The 18,370-nt window shown below is 41.9% G+C and overlaps 1 protein-coding gene across 3 annotated transcripts in view; it reads left to right on the forward strand.

Moving 5' to 3' along the window:
- The window catches only part of CEMIP2 (cell migration inducing hyaluronidase 2), a 91,799-nt gene that overhangs the window by 41,451 nt on the left and 31,978 nt on the right, over nucleotides 1-18,370 (forward strand). For all 3 annotated transcript variants that reach the window (XM_038769658.1, XM_038769660.1, XM_038769659.1), the window contains 6 exons: nucleotides 2,484-2,653; nucleotides 4,938-5,147; nucleotides 5,512-5,717; nucleotides 7,086-7,155; nucleotides 11,166-11,294; nucleotides 13,121-13,209. In XM_038769658.1, coding sequence (XP_038625586.1) covers nucleotides 2,484-2,653; nucleotides 4,938-5,147; nucleotides 5,512-5,717; nucleotides 7,086-7,155; nucleotides 11,166-11,294; nucleotides 13,121-13,209 — 874 coding nt within the window. The remainder of the gene's footprint in view (nucleotides 1-2,483; nucleotides 2,654-4,937; nucleotides 5,148-5,511; nucleotides 5,718-7,085; nucleotides 7,156-11,165; nucleotides 11,295-13,120; nucleotides 13,210-18,370) is intronic.

An 18,370-nucleotide genomic window follows, 5' to 3' on the forward strand; every position in this document is an offset into this window, starting at 1 on the left:
CCCCAGCCCACGTCATCCCCCTGGCCTGGAATGCCCTCCCTCCAAACATCCGCCAAGCTAGCTCTCTTCCTCCCTTCAAGGCCCTACTGAGAGCTCACCTCCTCCAGGAGGCCTTCCCAGACTGAGCCCCCTTTTTCCTCTCCCCCTCATCCCCCTCTCCATCCCCCCGTCTTACCTCCTTCCCTTCCCCACAGCACCTGTATATATGTATATATGTTTGTACGTATTTATTACTCTATTTTACTTGTACATATCTATTCTATTTATTTTATTTTGTTAATATGTTTGGTTTTGTTCTCTGTCTCCCCCTTCTAGACTGTGAGCCCACTGTTGAGTAGGGACTGTCTCTATATTTTGCCAACTTGTACTTCTGAAGCGCTTAGTACAGTGCTCTGCACACAGTAAGCGCTCAATAAATATGATTGATTGATTGACTCAAACCCCAATCTCCTGATTCCCAGTCAGATGCTCTTTCCACTGGGACCTGCTGACACCTGTGGGGAGAGTCTTAAAAGCAGAGCACATCGAGGTCTAATGTCACAAACAGTCCTCTCCAGTTCTAAGATACCCTATAAAATGAAAGCAAACCAAACTGGTCAGCACCAGTGTGTTTTGTGTTGGTAGCCTCCATTTTTTTTTAACTGTTTCTGATTCAGCTCCAGCTCTTTAGCCTTCTAAGAAGAGGAAATTCAAATTGGTTTTCCTTCTTGAAATGTGCTGAAAGTGAATTTCCATAAACTAAGCCTGCTTTCTGAGAGGGATTCTTACTTAGGCTGTTTTGTAGAGAAAGCAATACATAACAGGTTGTGTTTTTTTGAAATCGGCTTCATTTTACATTATAAAGATTCATTCATTCAATTGTATGTATTGAGCGCTTACTATGTGCAGAGCACTGTACTAAGCACTTGGGAAGTACAAATCGGCAACATATAGAGATGGTCCGTACCCAACAATGGGCTCACAGTCTAGAAGGGGGAGACAGACAACAAAACAAGTAGACAGGTATCAATACCATCAGAATAGATAAATAGAATTATAGCACTATACACATCATTAATAAAAAATAAAGAGTAATAAATATGTACAAATATACACAAGTGCTGTGGGGGGGGGGAAGGGCAGAGGGAGGGAGTGGGGGTGATGGGGAGGGGAAGAAGAGCAGAGGAAAAAGGAGGGGGGCTCAGTCTGGGAAGGCCTCCTGGAGGAGGTGAGCTCTCAGCAGGGCTTTGAAGGGAGGAAGAGAGCTAGTTTGGCAGATGTGTGGAGGGAGGGCATTCCAGGCCAGGGGTCGACGGCAGGACAGGCAAGAACAAGGCACAGTGAGGAGGTTAGCACAGAGAAGCAGAGTGTGCGGGCTGGGCTGTAGAAGGAGAGAAGGGAGGTGAGTTAGGAGGGGGCGAGGTGATGAAGAGCTTTGAAGCTGATAGTGGGGAGTTTTTGCTTCATGCGAAGGTTGATAGGCAACCACTGAAGATTTTTGAGTAGGGGAGTGACATGCCCAGAGCATTTCTATACAAAGATAATCCAGGCAGCAGAGTGAAGAATAGACTGAAGCGAGGAGAGACAGGAGGATGGGAGATCAGGAAGAAGGCCGATGCAGTAATACAGTCGGGATAGGACGAGAGACTGAACCAACAAAGTAGCGGTTTGGATGGAGAATCTCTTAGCTGTATGAGTAGCTCCTTCTATAGTTCAGGTTATTCGTTGGTGAACTCAGAGTGCAGTGTGCACTTATTTGGAAAGAAGGGGGATTGAAACCTTAAGGTGATCTGAAGTCCTCCTGCTAGTTTTTGAAAAAAGAAAAATAAAATCACCAAACCATGAATGGGTGAATCCCTGCATTTTTAACATGTTGTACATCAACGTGTTGATATACAACAAAAGAGTTGTACTTTTCCTACTTTTTTGCTTCAAGCAGGACAGAGTACACAAAGAGAGATTTAACCAGGCCATTGGGCATGGATTCTCTGGAAATTCCCACTCATTAACGAGTCAGAGTCTTTCCAACTTCATATGATTTATATTCTTCCTTCCTGGTTTTGAAAAATGAACAGTGCAAGTTAACCCCTTAGTAAAAATGATTTAGGAGCCAAATTAAGGATGCATTAAAAGCACGAGCAGATGGCCGGGGACCATACATGCCTGGTATAGGTAGGTGCCTTTTCCCAGAGCAGAACTAGGTGGCAGAAATGCAATGATATGTGAGTTTAACGGGCAGATGGAAACACAAACAACTTCTGGCTATAGAGTCTGAGAGAATTTCTGTCATGCTGAAATCACCTTGCCTCTGGCCTTCTGCCTCTCCATATAACTGGTGTAGTGTTAGAGAAGTGGGGGAGGGAGGGGAGGACAAGGAATGTGTGTGGTGTTGCTGAGTACTTTGGATTATATAAGGGAAAGAGCTACATTTGTTGATTTGTCCATGATAAATTTCAGGTTTACTTGTTTTCTCTTGAATTTTTTTTTGTTTTTTTCCTCTACAGAAACCCCTCAGTTCCTTCACATGGGAGAGATCGTGGACGGTGTGGACATGAGGGCAGAAGTTGGGGTTCTAACCCGGAATGTCATAATCAAGGGAGAGATGGAAACAGCTTGCTATGGTGACAACCAATGTCAGTTCTTCAATTATGACACCTTTGGGGGACACATCATGGTATGCACAGTATTGAAGTATTTTCTAAAATACTTTCCTGCTACGTAAAGGCAGGTTGGTTGATAGACCCAGTTCTTCCATAAGAAATGTTTTCACCACACATTTTGGATAGAATATTTTTCTGGCTGTCATCTATTAGGAAAGAATGCGATGCAGTGTTAGATGCATGTCCTTGACATGCCAACTATAACACATATTTCCCTCATTGTGAGGTGCATCAATCAATCATATTGAGGACTTACTATGTACAGAGCACTGTACTGAACCCTTGGGTGAGTACAATACAAGAGTTGGTAGACATTTCCTGCCCACAAGGAGCTTATAGTTTAGAGGGGGAGACAGAACTAAAATAAATTACAGATATCAATCAATCGTATTTGAGAGTGTACTGTGTGCAGAGCACTGTACTAAGCACTTGGGAGAGTACAATATAAGAGTTGGTAGATGTGTTCCCTGCTCACAGTGAGCTTACAGTCTAGAGGGCGAGATAGATGTTACTATATAAATAAATTTACAGATATATACATAAGTGCTGTGGGGCTAAAGTTGGGGTGAATAAAGGGTACAAATCAAAATGCAAGGGTGACATAGAAGGGAGAGGAAATAGGGGGAAGGAGGGCTTAGTTGGGGCAAGCCTCTTGGAAGAGATGTGATTTTAATCAAGAACACACTCCTCTTCCCCCACGTTTTAAGGAGAATGACTTAATGCCATCTCTTTACCATCCATCATACTTTAAGCTCCTAAAGGACAGAGCTTATGTCTACCAGCTCTGTTGTATTATATTCTACTGAGAACTTAGTACAATGCTGTGCACACAGTAAACACTCAATAAATACCATTTATTGACCACTCCATTAAAATGATGGAGAAATAGGTGTTCAAGCCCCTGGAATAGGAGTCATTTCCACCTGACCTCTTCTTGGGAATTTAAACTACTATCAGTACTGCTACTACTACTAATAATAATGGTATTTGCTAAGCACTTACTATGTGCCAAGCACTGTTCTAAGTACTGGGGTAGATAGATACATGGTAATCAGGTTGTCCCACATGGGACAGTCCCCATTTTACAGATGAGATAACTGAGGCCCAGAGAAGTGAAGTGACTTGTCCAAAGTCACACAGCTGATAAGTGGCAGAGCCGGATTAGAACCCACGACCTCCTACTCCCAAACCTGTGTTCTTTCCACTAAGCCACGTGAGGCATTAGGAACAAGTTGTCCATGCTAGAGAATAAGTAGTTCTGAGGTTTTTGGGTTTTTTTTCTTTCTAAGCATGAAATCCTATAATCATTTGACTAGGTACAGAACAATTTGTATTTGGTTGTACTAATAGATAATGCATTGGGTTCATGGGTGAGTAGAAATGTACTGGGAAGGCAGTGGAGTTTTTATACACTCCACTGAACAAGCCCTAGTGTTTTGGATATTGTTCTTCCACTCCATTCTGAAGTCTTGGTCAATTTTATTTTGTTAGTGTGATAACTGACGCAGACCTCCCTAACATTCATGAATGAAAGGGTATGTTAGGGGAATATTTGGGTTGTAATTGATTCAAGAGCTGGTAAAAAGGATTTTTTGGAGGGCTCTGTAATACGGTGAAGGCAAAAGTAATTTTCAGATATTAAAAAACATAGCAGCATGACCTAGTGGAAAGAACATGGGCCTTGGAGTCAGAGGACCTGGGTTCTAATTCTAGCTCCACCACTTGTTTGCTATGTGATTTTGGGCAAGTCACTTGACTTCTCTAAGTCTCAGGTTCCTCATCTGTAAAATAGGGATTAAACCCCACTCTGAACTACTCAGACTGTTAGTCCCACGTTTGGACAGGGAGTGTATCCAACCTGATTATCTGTACCCCAGTGCTTTAGTACAGTGCTCAGCACACAGTAGGCACTTAGTGAGTGCCATAATCATCATCATCATCATTGTAAAATATTCTGATTATTACCTGTCGACTTTTGTGTAAGTGTGGCCGTGGAAACCAACTGGTACTGAAACAGAAAGGATTAACTGATTACAACTGATGTACTGGAAGGAGTAATTTCTGTGTCATTCCACAGTTACTAGGGTAGAGTAGATTTTCAATCAACTGGCAAGGACTCTTGAGTCTTACTATCCTGCATCTATGAAATTATGACAAGAAGTGGTCTGCATAGTTACTAAGCAGGCCTGTGATCCAGAGAAACGAAATGTGAATTGGGTGTATTTGCAAATGCCCTAAGTGATATATTTTGGTTCTGGCAATAAGGAATCAATTAACTGTGGATGCTTTGTGTTACAGATAAAGAAAAATTTCTCCTCTGTCCATCTTTCTCATGTGGAACTGAAGCATATGGGCCAGCAGCAGACTGGTAGCTACCCTGTTCATTTTCACCACTGTGGAGATGTGGATGACAAAGGAGGGTACAGACCCCAGACATATGTGGACGGCCTCTCTATCCATCACTGCTTTTCTCGATGCATTTCTATTCATGCCACTAACGGTTTGCTGGTAGGTAGTCTCAAATTAGTGTTCAAAAGTGGAGGCCCGGGCCCATTATCAAATCAATTTCCTTTGTGCCCTGTTTTGTTGATGACCTTTTAATCATGCTTAAATAGTTGGTTTCGCACTACGTGTCTGCCTGTTTTCGGTGTAACGAGCCTTCAAATAAACTTCTCTTACTGCATTTAGCCAAATCCTCCGGCCAAGGAAATGACATTACCGGGGGATAAATAAAACTTGACATTTGACTTTGCCATCACGGCTAAGGCAGAGACTTCCTTTTGCAATTGTGTCGAGCATGTTAAACTGAATAGCACTTGTTGCTTGAATCTCAATAAATCCTCTTACTAATGACATAATGAACTTTCTACAGATAAAAGACACCATTGGCTTTGACACACTAGGTCATTGTTTCTTCTTGGAAGATGGTATTGAACAGAGGAATATTCTGTTTCGCAACCTTGGACTTGTCACCAAACCAGGCACTCTCCTTCCCACTGACAGAAATAATACCATGTGCACTGCCATTAGAGATAAAGTGTTTGGAAGTTACATTCCCGTGCCTGCCACAGATTGCATGTGAGTACTGGGCCAACATGCTAACTGATTTGGGGTGGGTTGCCATTTTGAAGCAGCTTTTGGAGTGTATGTGATGAGCAAAATCCTTTAGACAGCCTGGATTTCCCTAAGGTATTTGTTCTATGGTATAAGGTCAACCACTTGACTTAATAACCTCTTCTGCCAAACAACCATGCTAAGACACGTTTTTGTGTGTTTTAAAGGAATGTATGCAGTGTTCTTTGGTATCCTGTCAGGTATCTTAATATAAGCAAACAGTGGGTTTTTTTTGTGTAAACCAGATCTCTCAGTCAGCTACTTTGGCACTCTCCAGATTACTCACCTGTGTATTCCAATTTTAGATTTCATTGACCAGCCATTTGGCCAAACCTGGATTTATTGCTGTTACTGTAACTCAGAAGGCCAATTTTCTTTTACAGAAACTCACTGGGGATCTAGGAGCTAGTAGAGCTTGGGTTGCTCAGCTGCCTGAAATTTGGGGAGGTCTACCACAGGTGCACCTCCCCCCCCCCCAACACACATACCTAAGTCTAGAAAAACCCACAGCTGTCCTTTTTAGCTTGCCACCCAAGTGGACACACCCTCTGCCACATTTTAAAAACCTAAAAAGAGGACACGGAGCTTCTCTCTCCCTTCTCTCTCTCCCCTCTCTCCCCTCTCTCCCCTCTCTCCCCTCTCTCCCCTCTCTCCCCTCTCTCCCTCTCCCCCTCTCCCTCTCCCTCTCCCTCTCCCTCTCCCCCCCCTCTCCCCCTCTCCCCCCTCCCCCTCTCTCCCTCCCTCCCTCCCTCTCTCCCTCCCTCTCTCCCTCTCTCTCTCCCTCCCTCTCTCCCTCCCTCTCTCCCTCCCTCTCTCCCTCTCCCCCTCCCTCTCTCTCTCCCTCTCTCTCTCCCCCTCCCTCTCTCTCTCCCCCTCCCTCTCTCTCTCCCCCTCCCTCTCTCTCTCTCTCCCTCCCCTTGGAGGCCATGGCTAAACCAATTAGACAAGAGATAGTTGGTCTTTGTTTAGAATATCCTGTTTTAACCTATCATATACTTGGGGCATGCTATAGTTTTGTAGAGACTTTTAGAGTGTTTTTAAAGAGCAACTCTTTAGATAGCCTATGGAAATGCAGGCATATATGGGATCCATCACACACAAATGCAGTGGTTTCAGAGTTATCACAGGGTTGTTGGCAAAAATATAATCTCAAATGGAAGATTCACATTTCTCCTCAGAAGCACTAACTTCATGACCAGAGGGAAGAAACTGGATAAACCAGTTCAGCACACCACCTTGACCCTTCCTAATGATGGGCTGAGTAATGATGATTTGCCATTCAAATAGGAAGGCTATGAAGTCATGACTTTATTTTTGAACAATGCATTGCAGGGCTGTTTCAACTTTCTGGATTGCTCACCCCAACAATCATCTGATTAATAATGCAGCTGCAGGCTCACAGGTGAGTCACATGCTTGCTCCCCCTTTCTCCTCCCTTCCCCCTCCCCCAATCATCTTGCCAAATAATGCATGCTATAAATCCCAGTTGTACTTTTATGTAGACGATCTCTTCTGTGTCCTGGGTTGGTATGAATACCAACTGCCTCCAGAATACTGAGCTGCTTTGTTCAGGCAAGAACAGAAGATAATTCTTGACTTATTTCTAGATCATTAATCCCTATATAAGGATTAGTGTATATAATAAGTCAGCTGTGAACAATAGGTCTTCGGAGCACAGCCATACTGATATCAAGACTTCTTTTGACCCTCCTCCAGTGTGTATTGTTAGTGTGCTGTGTCCAGGATTTCTTACAGCTTCCCTGGTTTTAACTGTCACATTTGAGTCTCGAGTTTGGATCAAAATGGGTCAAAAGCTTGAGCAGGGAGGCCGAGTAGTAGTATTACCATTTATTGGACACCCATTTGGTGTGGTGCACTGTACTAGGTGCTTAGGAAGTACAGAATAATGAAGTGCTATGTTCTCTGTCCACAAGGAGCTTAACTTTTCTTTCTTGAACAGATTGACTTATAAAATGCCGTCACAAATGTCAGCTCTGCTAGTGTTGCACCTTTGTTTCTTTGTTTAGGAAATGGTTTTCCAAATCTCTACAACCCAATACAGAGTTCATAAATCTTAAGCTATGTTTGGTCAGTGTAGATATCGTCTGATTGGCACAGGACCTCTAATATGCCCTTTTAACATTTCCTCATTTTTCCCAAAGAGAAGGGCAGGGTCCAGTTTTTAAAAAATGAAAGAAAAGGGTGGGGAAGAGCACTACAAAGAAGGGAAAAGCCTTGTTTCCCCCCCCCCCCCCCAGAAGATTTAAATATATCTTAAAATATTCTAGCTTACTATAAAAGGTCAACTAAAGAGCAGAGTCATCTTTGGCAAACTAACAGCACAAAGAGAATGTCTGTAGTTCCTCTTATAAAGATAATGTCACTCAAGAAAATCAATTTTAAGTAAATCTCAGGCATTCTGTAGAATAATTGAATTTGCTAATATGGCAACAAGATCCTGTTTCTTTTTGTTGTGCCTAGTAGCATCTTAAACCCTGAACTGTCTACAGGGAAGATACATCTCTCTCCATAGATGAAATAAAAAGTCTAAAGGCACCTATCTTTTGACCTACCTCACTTCTGGGTAAAATAATTTTTCATATGTGTTTGGAGAACCATGGAGGAGAGTGCACAACCCATTGGAAACAGTTCTTGAAAATTGTGAGGAAAGGTTATATATATTGTGATATGGGGTGCGTTCACCTGGGGTAAATGTAATACAAGTATTTTATGGTATTTAAGTGCCTACTATGTGCAGGGCACTGTACATAGGGGTACATTGGGGTAGGTACAGGCTGATCAGGTTGGACACAGTTCATGTCCCACATTTGGATCACAATCTCAATCCCCATTTTACAGATGAGGTAACTCAGGCATAGAGAAGTGAAATGACTTGCCCAAGGTCACACAGCAGTAAGTAACAGAGACAGGATTGGAACCCAGGTCCTTCCAACTTCCAGACCTATGCTCTACCCAGCAGGCCATGCTCTTCTCTGGCTCTTTCATTCTTGTGCCACTGTGCTTTTCTCTCTCCCTAGAGAAACCATTCCAGAAAAGGCAGTTTTTCAGCAGAATCTTTATTAGCAAAAGTAAATGAAGCCCTTTCTTCGTTGTGCACCTTTTCACTGACCTTGTACGAAGTTCCCCTTTACCTGTTATAGAGCGACAGGAAACAGCTGTGGGCTACTGAATCCCAGCTTGCTACAGTTGCTCCTCTTGGTTTTTTCAGTCTACAAGATCTGCCTGCAGCTGTATAAAGCTCCACCTCCTCCCACTGCTCCCCTCAAATGTCCTTTTTCTGTACTACCAACTTTGTACTTCCAAACAGGATTAAAGACAAACATTTCCCAAAATAAACTATCAGCAAAGTCTAATTTGGGGCTTTTCAAATGGAAAACTATGCCTACTTTCTCCATTTGCTTTCCAGATTCTTCAGGACAATATTCTTAAATTTCCTCTTTTTTTTCCCAAACTTGGATTATAAATGTTCTCTCCTGCACATCAATGGTAAATAAATAAGGCCATGGCTTTCTTCCAAGAGTAAATGATTTCCTTTGTCACACATGATATTTATCATTTTCTGCACTCAAAATTCTCCAGCTCCTGTTAGAGACAGTTACTCTCTTCTTAAATGAATAAGATTTCAAGGCCAGCTAAGATCTAACTGGTGGTTTTACTTGAGGGAAGATTTTCTTTCAGGCAGGAAGGACATCAGGGTTGTAGTGAAACAAGGGATTAGAGGGCACACTGCTTGTCAGAACAACAGCCAATAGGACTTGAACATCCACTGATATTGCATCATTCATTTTTGGTGCCCTGATTGTTGTTGTGGGAAGAATTATTTTCAGATTTTAAAATGTAGGGGAAAAATGGTATTGCTCAAATGCAAAGAGTAAAGGTCCACTCCTTCCTTTCCACTGAAACAGCTGTCACCTTACTTCAGTTGCTCTCCTCATATCCCAACTAAAGCACAGCCTCAGCCTCCTTACTAGTCTGCCAGCCTTGTGCCTCTCCCACTTCAGTCTGTACTGCTCAGCTGGCCGGACCACCTTTCTAACATATGGCTTGGCACACATCTCTTCTCTCCTCCAAAGCCTCCAGTGGCCACATATTTCCCTCCTAATCAAGCAGAAACTCCTTACCATGGACCTCAAGGATTTCTGCTAGCTTTCTCTATCTTACATTTCAGCCTCTCTTCACCCGCTACTCCCCAGCTTGCACCCTTCGTTCCTCCCAAGCTCACCTTCCAACCGGTCTCCGTCTTGACTTTCCCTCCTTCGACCCTTTGCTCACTCTGTCCCCCCACATCTGCAGCGCCTTTCCCCTTCAAATCCATCATACTGTAGCTCTTGCCATCTTCAAAACCCTCTTAAAAAAAATCCCACCCCCTTCAAGAGGTTTTCTCCTGGTTTAATTCCCAGCACCCAAATTGCGTCACCGCAATGGCCTCCCTCAAGCACTTTTGTGTATATGTTCCACATTGTGCACCAACGGGAATGTGACTGGTAGGGAAGAGAGAGAGCATGTGTGGCACAGCGCAAACAACTAGCACTACTAGCACATCAGTTCCTGTCCTGAAGGCTCAGGGCCTGGGTTCTAATCCCATCTCCACCACTTGTCTGCTCTGTGACCTTGTGCACGTCATTTAACTTCTCTAGGCCTCAGTTACTGCATCTGTGAAATGGGGATTAATATTGTGAATCCCAAGTGGGACATGGACTGCACTGAACCTGATTAGCTTGTATCTACCCCAGTACTTAGTACAGTGCCTGGCACACAGTAAGTGCTTAACAAATGCCATAAAAATAAAGATTCAGAACTGAGGCTCATCCATTGTTCCTGACAGGGAAAAGCCATCATCATAATATATGTAGAAACATTTGTACATTCAGTTCAGCTGTTTCGTCCTGATAGGTTCATGCTACCTGTAATAGTCTTGTTCTTTCTCCTGCTCCCTCATTTTGTCAGTAAATTATGTCTCCTTGACTCTCCCACTAGACAGAGACCATAACTTTGGACTTCTGGTGTACTCACCCAAGTGCTTAATAGAGTGCCATGGTGGTTATTGAATACCGTTGATTTGACATTTATAACCGTCTAGGTGAAATGATCCTTTCCTAAATGTGCCAGAGAGAGGTACTACGTTAGAGTGATGAGTAAACATTTTGGTAGCATAATCCAACCATTTCCCTCTTCCCCATTTCAGAGCCCAAAATGACATTCATTTTAATAGTCTGGTGTAACTAATTAAATGTGCTATGAGTTTTTTCCCCCACCCCCTCACCTTTTCTTACACCGAATCATAAATTTTTAAAAAATCGTTTAACAAAGTAGACAATGTCTTGAGGAAATGTCACATGAAGCCAAGCCAAAAAGGAATAATATTTTAATGATCTCTTCCTTTGATTATAGGATGCTGGAATATGGTATTTATTCCACAAGGTACCTACAGGAGAATCCAGTAAACTGCTTGGACTGACCAAAGCTGAGCTTACACCTTTAGGCATTTTTTATAACAACAGAGTTCATTCAAATTTTAAGGTAGGCCCTACTGTTTTCAATACCAAGACTACATTTTGCAGAAGAACAGGTGAATTCATGTGAGGAACGCAATTCAGAAAATGGGATAAAGTTTACCTTTAAATGTCTCATTGTGTATATTTTGCATGAAGAAGGAACAATCATGAGAAAAGAATGATCTATAGAGAGGTCTAGATGCCACCAAAATACTACCCAACCACTGTCTTCCTTCCCTGGTGTGTGGTTCTGTATTTAGTCAGTACTGTGCTTTGACTACTTCATCCTCTTACTGTTTGTTGTCTGCCAGTCGTCTCTGATTAGGTCATAAGCATCTTGACGAGAGTGAACATGCCATCTTTAGTTTTTATGATGCCACTTAATCTAGTGCCTTGAAAATTTATTAATATTTGAATGAAAGACTGAATGAATAAAGTATTGCCTTGGCAATTTTGACCTGGAAAATTTTTGTCTCATAGATTAAAAAGTGTTTACCAGGCCCGTCAATTTTATAGGCATTTGAATTGCCACAGTCTTTCACAAATCATATGCTGATACATAAATCTGCTTGCAATCAATATTCATCCCCGTGGCTTTCAAAAATACTGCCTTGTGGTGGGGACTTCTGTCTGCCTGTGTATAATGGACATGAATGGTAGTTCTTTAGGCTTTAAGCTCCTTGTGAGCAGGGCATGTGTCTAGCAACTCTGTTATATTGTACTCTCCCAAGCACTTAGTATGCAGTAAGTACTCAATAAATACCATTGATGGATTGTTTTAAAATTGTATTTGTGTTGAATTATTCAGAGCACCCATTAAAATTCACAGCATGTTGCAATTTGAACTGTTTATCCTCATCACTCAGGGGAAAAAAAGCAATTGGAGAAAAGCAATTGCCTCCAGATATGAAGTTCTGTTGCATCTTTGTGAGGTGAATGTTGATCAAGTTAATAGCATTTGAAAGTAGCTGTTCAAAGTGGAAATCCTCAGGTTCCCAATTGTGTGGCAGGGCAAAAAATGGCATTTGTTGATAAGGCACTCTGAAAGTTCATTGGCGTGATACTATGCCCTGGGTATTTATCCCTTTTAAAGTTTTCATTCTCTAAAATCTAGGATTATATTTTTTGAGGTAAAATGATTGGAATGATTGAGTAGGTTTCATTTTGGCATATTTATAGAATGGCAGTCTCCAAAATTAGTTAATTGAGCCTATGGTGGGTAGAAATCACAAATAGTCTATTTTCCACTGAGGGTAATGTCAATAGAAATGTGTACTGCTTTCAGGGGACTCCTGAGTGGAGCAAAAACTCTGGGCCTTTCCATTTGTGTACTATAGAGTCTTATTTCCTTTTCTAAAAGCTACAGCTGAACCCTCCGTCAATCAGATACTGAGCCCACTGTTGGGTAGGGACTGTCTCTGTATGTTGCCAACTTGTACTTCCTAAGCGCTTAGTACAGTGCTCTGCACACAGTAAACGCTCAATAAATATGATTGATTGATTAGTGATTACAGTCAGTTAGGACTACAGTTCTTAGAAGAAAAAAGAACTACACACATACCAAGCCCTTATGTATGTCTGCATCAAACACTGTTTAGGGACTAAGTGAGCTTTCCCAGGTTCTATCTTTTTGGGCCTCCTTGGAAAAAAAGGCATTGAAATTTCAGGGAATGAAGGGCTAAATTAGATTAAAATACCAAACCCCGAAAAAGCACAAAAGTCTTTTCAGAGTACCCCTGGGAGTTCTAGGATTATTGTGGAAAAAAAGCTGGGCTAGAATTTTGCTTGTTTGGATTTATATGTGTGTCGGCATGGATTTTTATGCTCATGAATCTTAATTATGTCTTCTAGGCTGGATTATTTGTGGACAAAGGTGTGAAAACATCCAATGCTAGCGCTTCTGATCCCAGGGAATATCTCTGTTTGGATAACAGTGCAAGGTAGATCGCAGAACTCATCTGTTTAGTCATGTTTCATGTATGTTAAGCAAAGGAAAAGGCACTTTCCAAATTAGGCCAACGAGTTCTCTCTGGGTTTTAAGAAGTCTTGAGTTCCTTATTTTTATCAGGGAAACACGAGACCTTCTACCTAACAGCTGTCTGGTGCCATGCATCCTGTTCAGATGTGGCTTTCACATACTTCACTCACAGCCTGTGATGCTAAATCGACGTTTTAAAATGCCCTTGTTTTTATCTGGTTCGGTGTACATTGAAAAACACCAGTGAACTCTTAACAGTGCATCAGGAATTGCCAACTTACTGACTTAGAATGGTACAAATATTTTTGACATTTCTTGAGTGTAATAACCCTTACAATCCCAATCATATATGGGGCCCTTAGTATAGCATGGCCTCATGAAGAGAGCATGGGCCTGGGAGTTGGGGCCCTGGGTTCTGATCCCACCTTTGCCTCTTACCTACTGTGTGTGACTTTGGGCAAGTGACTTCACTTCTCTGTGCCTCAGTTCCCTCATCTGCAAAATGGGGATTCAATATCTGTTCTCTGACTTACACTGGAGATGATCATGTTTCTACTCCAGCGCTTAATACAGTGCTTGGCACGTAGTAAGTGCTTAACACATACCACAATTAATTATCATTATTATTATAGATGTGTTGACTGAGTCACAGAAAGACTAAGTGATTTGCCTTAGGTCCATACACATGGCAAGTGCCAGAGGTAGAACCTGGGTTTTCTGACTCTCACTAAACCACATTTACTTCATGCCAAACACTGTACTAAACCCAGGAGGGCTCATAATCTAAAAGGGTTGGAAGACATACATATAAAGAAAGAAATACAGGTGAAATCCAGTAAGAAATTCAATTTTTAAAAAAAAAGTAGTTCACTGCTAGGAGTCAGTAGTCCAAAGCCTCTTCTCCACTTGTGGTTTAAACCATCTCAACCCTCCCAGTGTTCCAAATTTTGGGGAGGTAGCTTAAGCAAGCAATCAATCAGTCAATCAAACAATGGTATTTATTGAGCATTTACTGTGTGCAGAGCGCTGTACTAAGTGCTTGGGAGAGTAAAATACAACTGAGTTGGTAGATACGTTCCCTGCCTACAATGAGTTTACAATCTAGATAGGGAGATAGACATTACTATAAATAATTAAATTACAGATATGTACGTAAGTAAGTGGAGCTGAGGGCGGGGTGACTATCAAGTGCCCGAAGAGAAGTACGTAGATGATGCAGTTGGAAAATCTAGTTTAATATGGTTCAGTGTCTTCCCCCCACCGCCCCTCACGGTTTAGGATGAAGTCTGGGAAGTGGAGCTGGGATTGGGGTGAGAACATGAAGAGGAAATTAAAAGATTTCAACTCTGGAAATGAGTGTACTGCTTAGAAATGATTACAGGAGGTGAAGGGTCAGACTAAGGAGGATGACTAAGAATGTTCAAAAAGTTGAGGCTGAAAGTATATGACCTTTTTCTAGAACTGTGGAATGAATTATGAAAACTTTCTTAGCTCTGTGTCATGTGAAAACTGGCGATTCTAGGTGAACATTGTTTCCCTCGCTCAATTAGACCTGCTTGGACACGGTTAACTATGAGTTAAAGGCAAGGGCCCACCATCTTAATGTCCAGAACGGCCCAGGCCACTTCCCAAGGAACAGTCCACCCCACCTAACTTAAGATGGCTGTCCTCTAACTAGCCAGCCTCCTCCTCCTTTTCCCTACTGCCCTTCTCTGATTTTCTTCCAGGTGATGGTGTCCTTGGGTAAGTGAATGAGTTTCCCTTTGGGAGGGAGTATTCATTCACTCAATTATATTTATTGAGCGCTTACTGTGCGCAGAGCACTATACTGGGGGACTTGCTATCTCCTGTGTGTGGGGCCAGCTATAGGTTGACAAGACACACAAGTTCTTCAGTGTTGATCAATAATATCTATAATAAGATACCAAAAATAGGGAAAGCATTTCTGAGGAGAGTGAAAAAATTAAGAGGTTGTCCAGTTATGTTTGAGGTTTTCTGCAGAGCACTTTGAGATGTGTTGATTTTTCTCCTAAAGGTTGCTTTTTTTTTTAAATGGCATTCTTAAGTGCTTACTATGTGTCAAGCATTGTTTTAAGCGCTGGGGTAGTTTGAAGTTTATCAGGTCAGACATAGTCTCTGGTCCCTATAGGACTCATAGTCTAAGTAGGAAGGAGTAGGATTTAATCTTCATTTTACAGTTGAGGAAACTGAGGCACAGAGAAGTTAAGTAACTTGCCCAGGATCACACAGCAGGTAAGTGACAGAACTGTGCTCGTTCCACTAGACTATGCTGCTTTTAAAGGATGTTGTTGTTTGACAGACTTGCAAGAAAGCAAACCTGTCCCTTCAGTGCTGGAATTAAGCAGGAACTAGGCAGTAAATCAGGAAGTCTGACTAATATGTGAGGGAAGGTCCTGGAGACAATAAAGCATAAAGCATGAGATCAAATGGCAGTTGGGAAGTATGAATTGGTAAAATTAGTCAGCAACATTCCATTCAGGTCACATCTAGGCTAGAAAATACTTTGAAGAAATGATCAAGTAGGGATATACAGGAATACATGATCAAAAGCATAAGTTCGTTGAGAATCACACAGATGATCTTAATTTAAGACCAGCAGGTATGGTATAGCATAATTTCAAAAAAATGCAGTGGTGGCAACAAAGAAGTCAAAAGAAGAGTGTTCTAGCTGGGTTGTCAAGGATTTTGTACTTTTTTTTGAACTTCTAAATAATTTATTACTAAAAGAGATAGCAGTCTCTGTGTTACTAGGAGAAAGACCCAAAACCAGTAAAACCACAGCAAACAATTAATAGAGGTGACAAGGAAAAGGTATTAAATTCAGAGAAGTTTTCTATAGATCTGGAAAAATGAAGTCATGTCACCTCATGAGAACATCTTATTTGCCCAGGTGATTTGGTGACAAAGGAAGGGTTATGGATTCTTTATTGTCCTTATCCCCTTTTATTTTGCCCTTGCACAGGTTTGGAATTGACCAGTGGTAAGCCTATGTAGAAATAGCAAATACAGCAACTGAGGTCAAGTGGTTTTGGGATGAGACATCCATCACACAAAGCCAAAGGCAGAGAGCATCTGACAAGTAGCATTTTTGTTTGCCTGGTAATCTAAACCAACATTTGTTGAGCCCTGCATATGTATACACGCACACTGGTAATATATAAGTGATGGAATGGGCTTCCATTTGGAAGTAATTATTGAGTGTAACAGATTGTAGAAGAAAAGTTACAACATGTTTGGACCACTGCCAGTGCATTTCATTTTACACAAACTAATGTTCATATGCACCCACAAACATCATGTTCAAGCACAGACATGTACAAATGAGGAAAAGTACAACATAAATGAGTAATGTGCCAAGTCCAGGATTAAGCATCAGGTACATAAATTCCAGAAGATGCTTAATATGTTCATCAAAAGTTAGTCACTTAACAGTAAATGTGAGGATTTGCTGTGCGTCAATGGAATCCCAAGGTGGATACTTCCAAATTGAAAAGTCTTCAGGATTGATGAAGACTTTTTGTTTGTTTTAAACCTGAGAAGACATTAAATGAACAAGTTCTATATGTGTAGCAAGAATTAAGGGAGAAAAAGGGTTGGCGATTCTGTCCTTGCTCCAAAAATGCTCTTCTAGATGACCTGGGCAAGATGCCCAAAAAGGGAGAACAAGAATATGTGACTAAATTCTGAACGGGTTCTGAAAGAAAACAGCAGCAGATTCCACCGTATGCTCACAGAGTCTTGAATTGGTGGGGCATCTCATAGGCAGCAGAGGAATCGACTTGCATAAATAACCACGTTTCAGAAAGGTCCAGAGAGATACTCACCAGGATAATATGTTGTGTTAGTGGGGGTGCTTTCCCCCCCCTTCTACTTTATTGGCTTTCCATAAAAACATTGCCATTTCCTTTCCAGGAATCCTCCATCTGCTTGATATTATGTGACTGGGAGGCTGTTCAGCTAGAATCATGAGCCAGAGTGGGTTTTGAAGAGGCAGCATATGTATATTGAAGAGCTCTGGTCTGGGTTGGGGTTTGCAGAAGGAGATGAGGGCAATAAGTCTGAATTAATGCCTATCTCAGGAAGAAGCCAGCAATCAGGTATACAGAGTGAAAATGTAACCATTGTCAGGACACAGTTGAGAAGAGAGGTAAAGACATTTGCAGAGAATAGATTTTGTGCAAATGAAGAGGAGGAGAAAGATAGATCAAGAGAAATTAGAAACTCAAACTGTTTTTTTTCCCCTGGAGTGAACTACGAACTGTTGAAAATTGTATTTGGCCTCTTAGCACCATGTCCTGAGGATGTTTTGGTCCCTAGTGCTCTCAGGCTATCTCTTTCTTGCCTGTCACATAGTTAAACAAAATTCTTTTTGACACAAGAAAAGAAGGACATACTTTTGCTGTCTGGCAGATGACTGTGCCTCACAAACTCTTGCAATCAAATGAGGATTCAGCGACATTTACCGTGGAATATGGAATAGGTCTCTCTTCTGGCCACCATAGCTGAGATGGGGAAAGGGGGTGTGGGACATGTGAGGAAGGCAAGAAAGAAGACAGATCTCCTCTGAAGGTGGTGCTGGGAACGGTAGTCTGCCCAAGTGTTGACCAGGAGATGGAGATTTTCGAGAGGCATATTGATGAGGTTGTGAGTGCTGTCTGAACACGGGCTGGGGGGCTGTTTGAATGATTGGGAGGACTAGTGCCCAGGTATGGGGTGGAGAAAAGTGGCAGCACTCATTGATGTTTGGGAAAACTATTCATTTGGGATGGGGTTTGGGGGTGATTCCTTGCCTCAGATCTCTGCCACCTCCAGGCTGTGCCCAATGCTGCTCCCAAACTTGGAGCTTCATGACATTACCTGGATCCTCTGCCTCTAAATCCACTCCTGGTTTTGGGTTGAAGCTACTGTATTTAAGGTTTATATGGAAGGGGCTTAGCACAGTGCTTTGCACACAGTAATCACTCAATAAATACGATTGAATGAATGAAAGGGACCCGGACAGTTTCTCGGCCTTGATTATGGTATTTGTTAAGCATTTACTATGTGCCAAGCACTGTTCTAAGTACTGGGGTAGATACAAATGAATCAGGTCAGACACAGTC

The sequence above is a fragment of the Tachyglossus aculeatus genome, chromosome X4 (assembly GCF_015852505.1).
Source record: "Tachyglossus aculeatus isolate mTacAcu1 chromosome X4, mTacAcu1.pri, whole genome shotgun sequence".
NCBI lineage: Eukaryota > Metazoa > Chordata > Mammalia > Monotremata > Tachyglossidae > Tachyglossus > Tachyglossus aculeatus.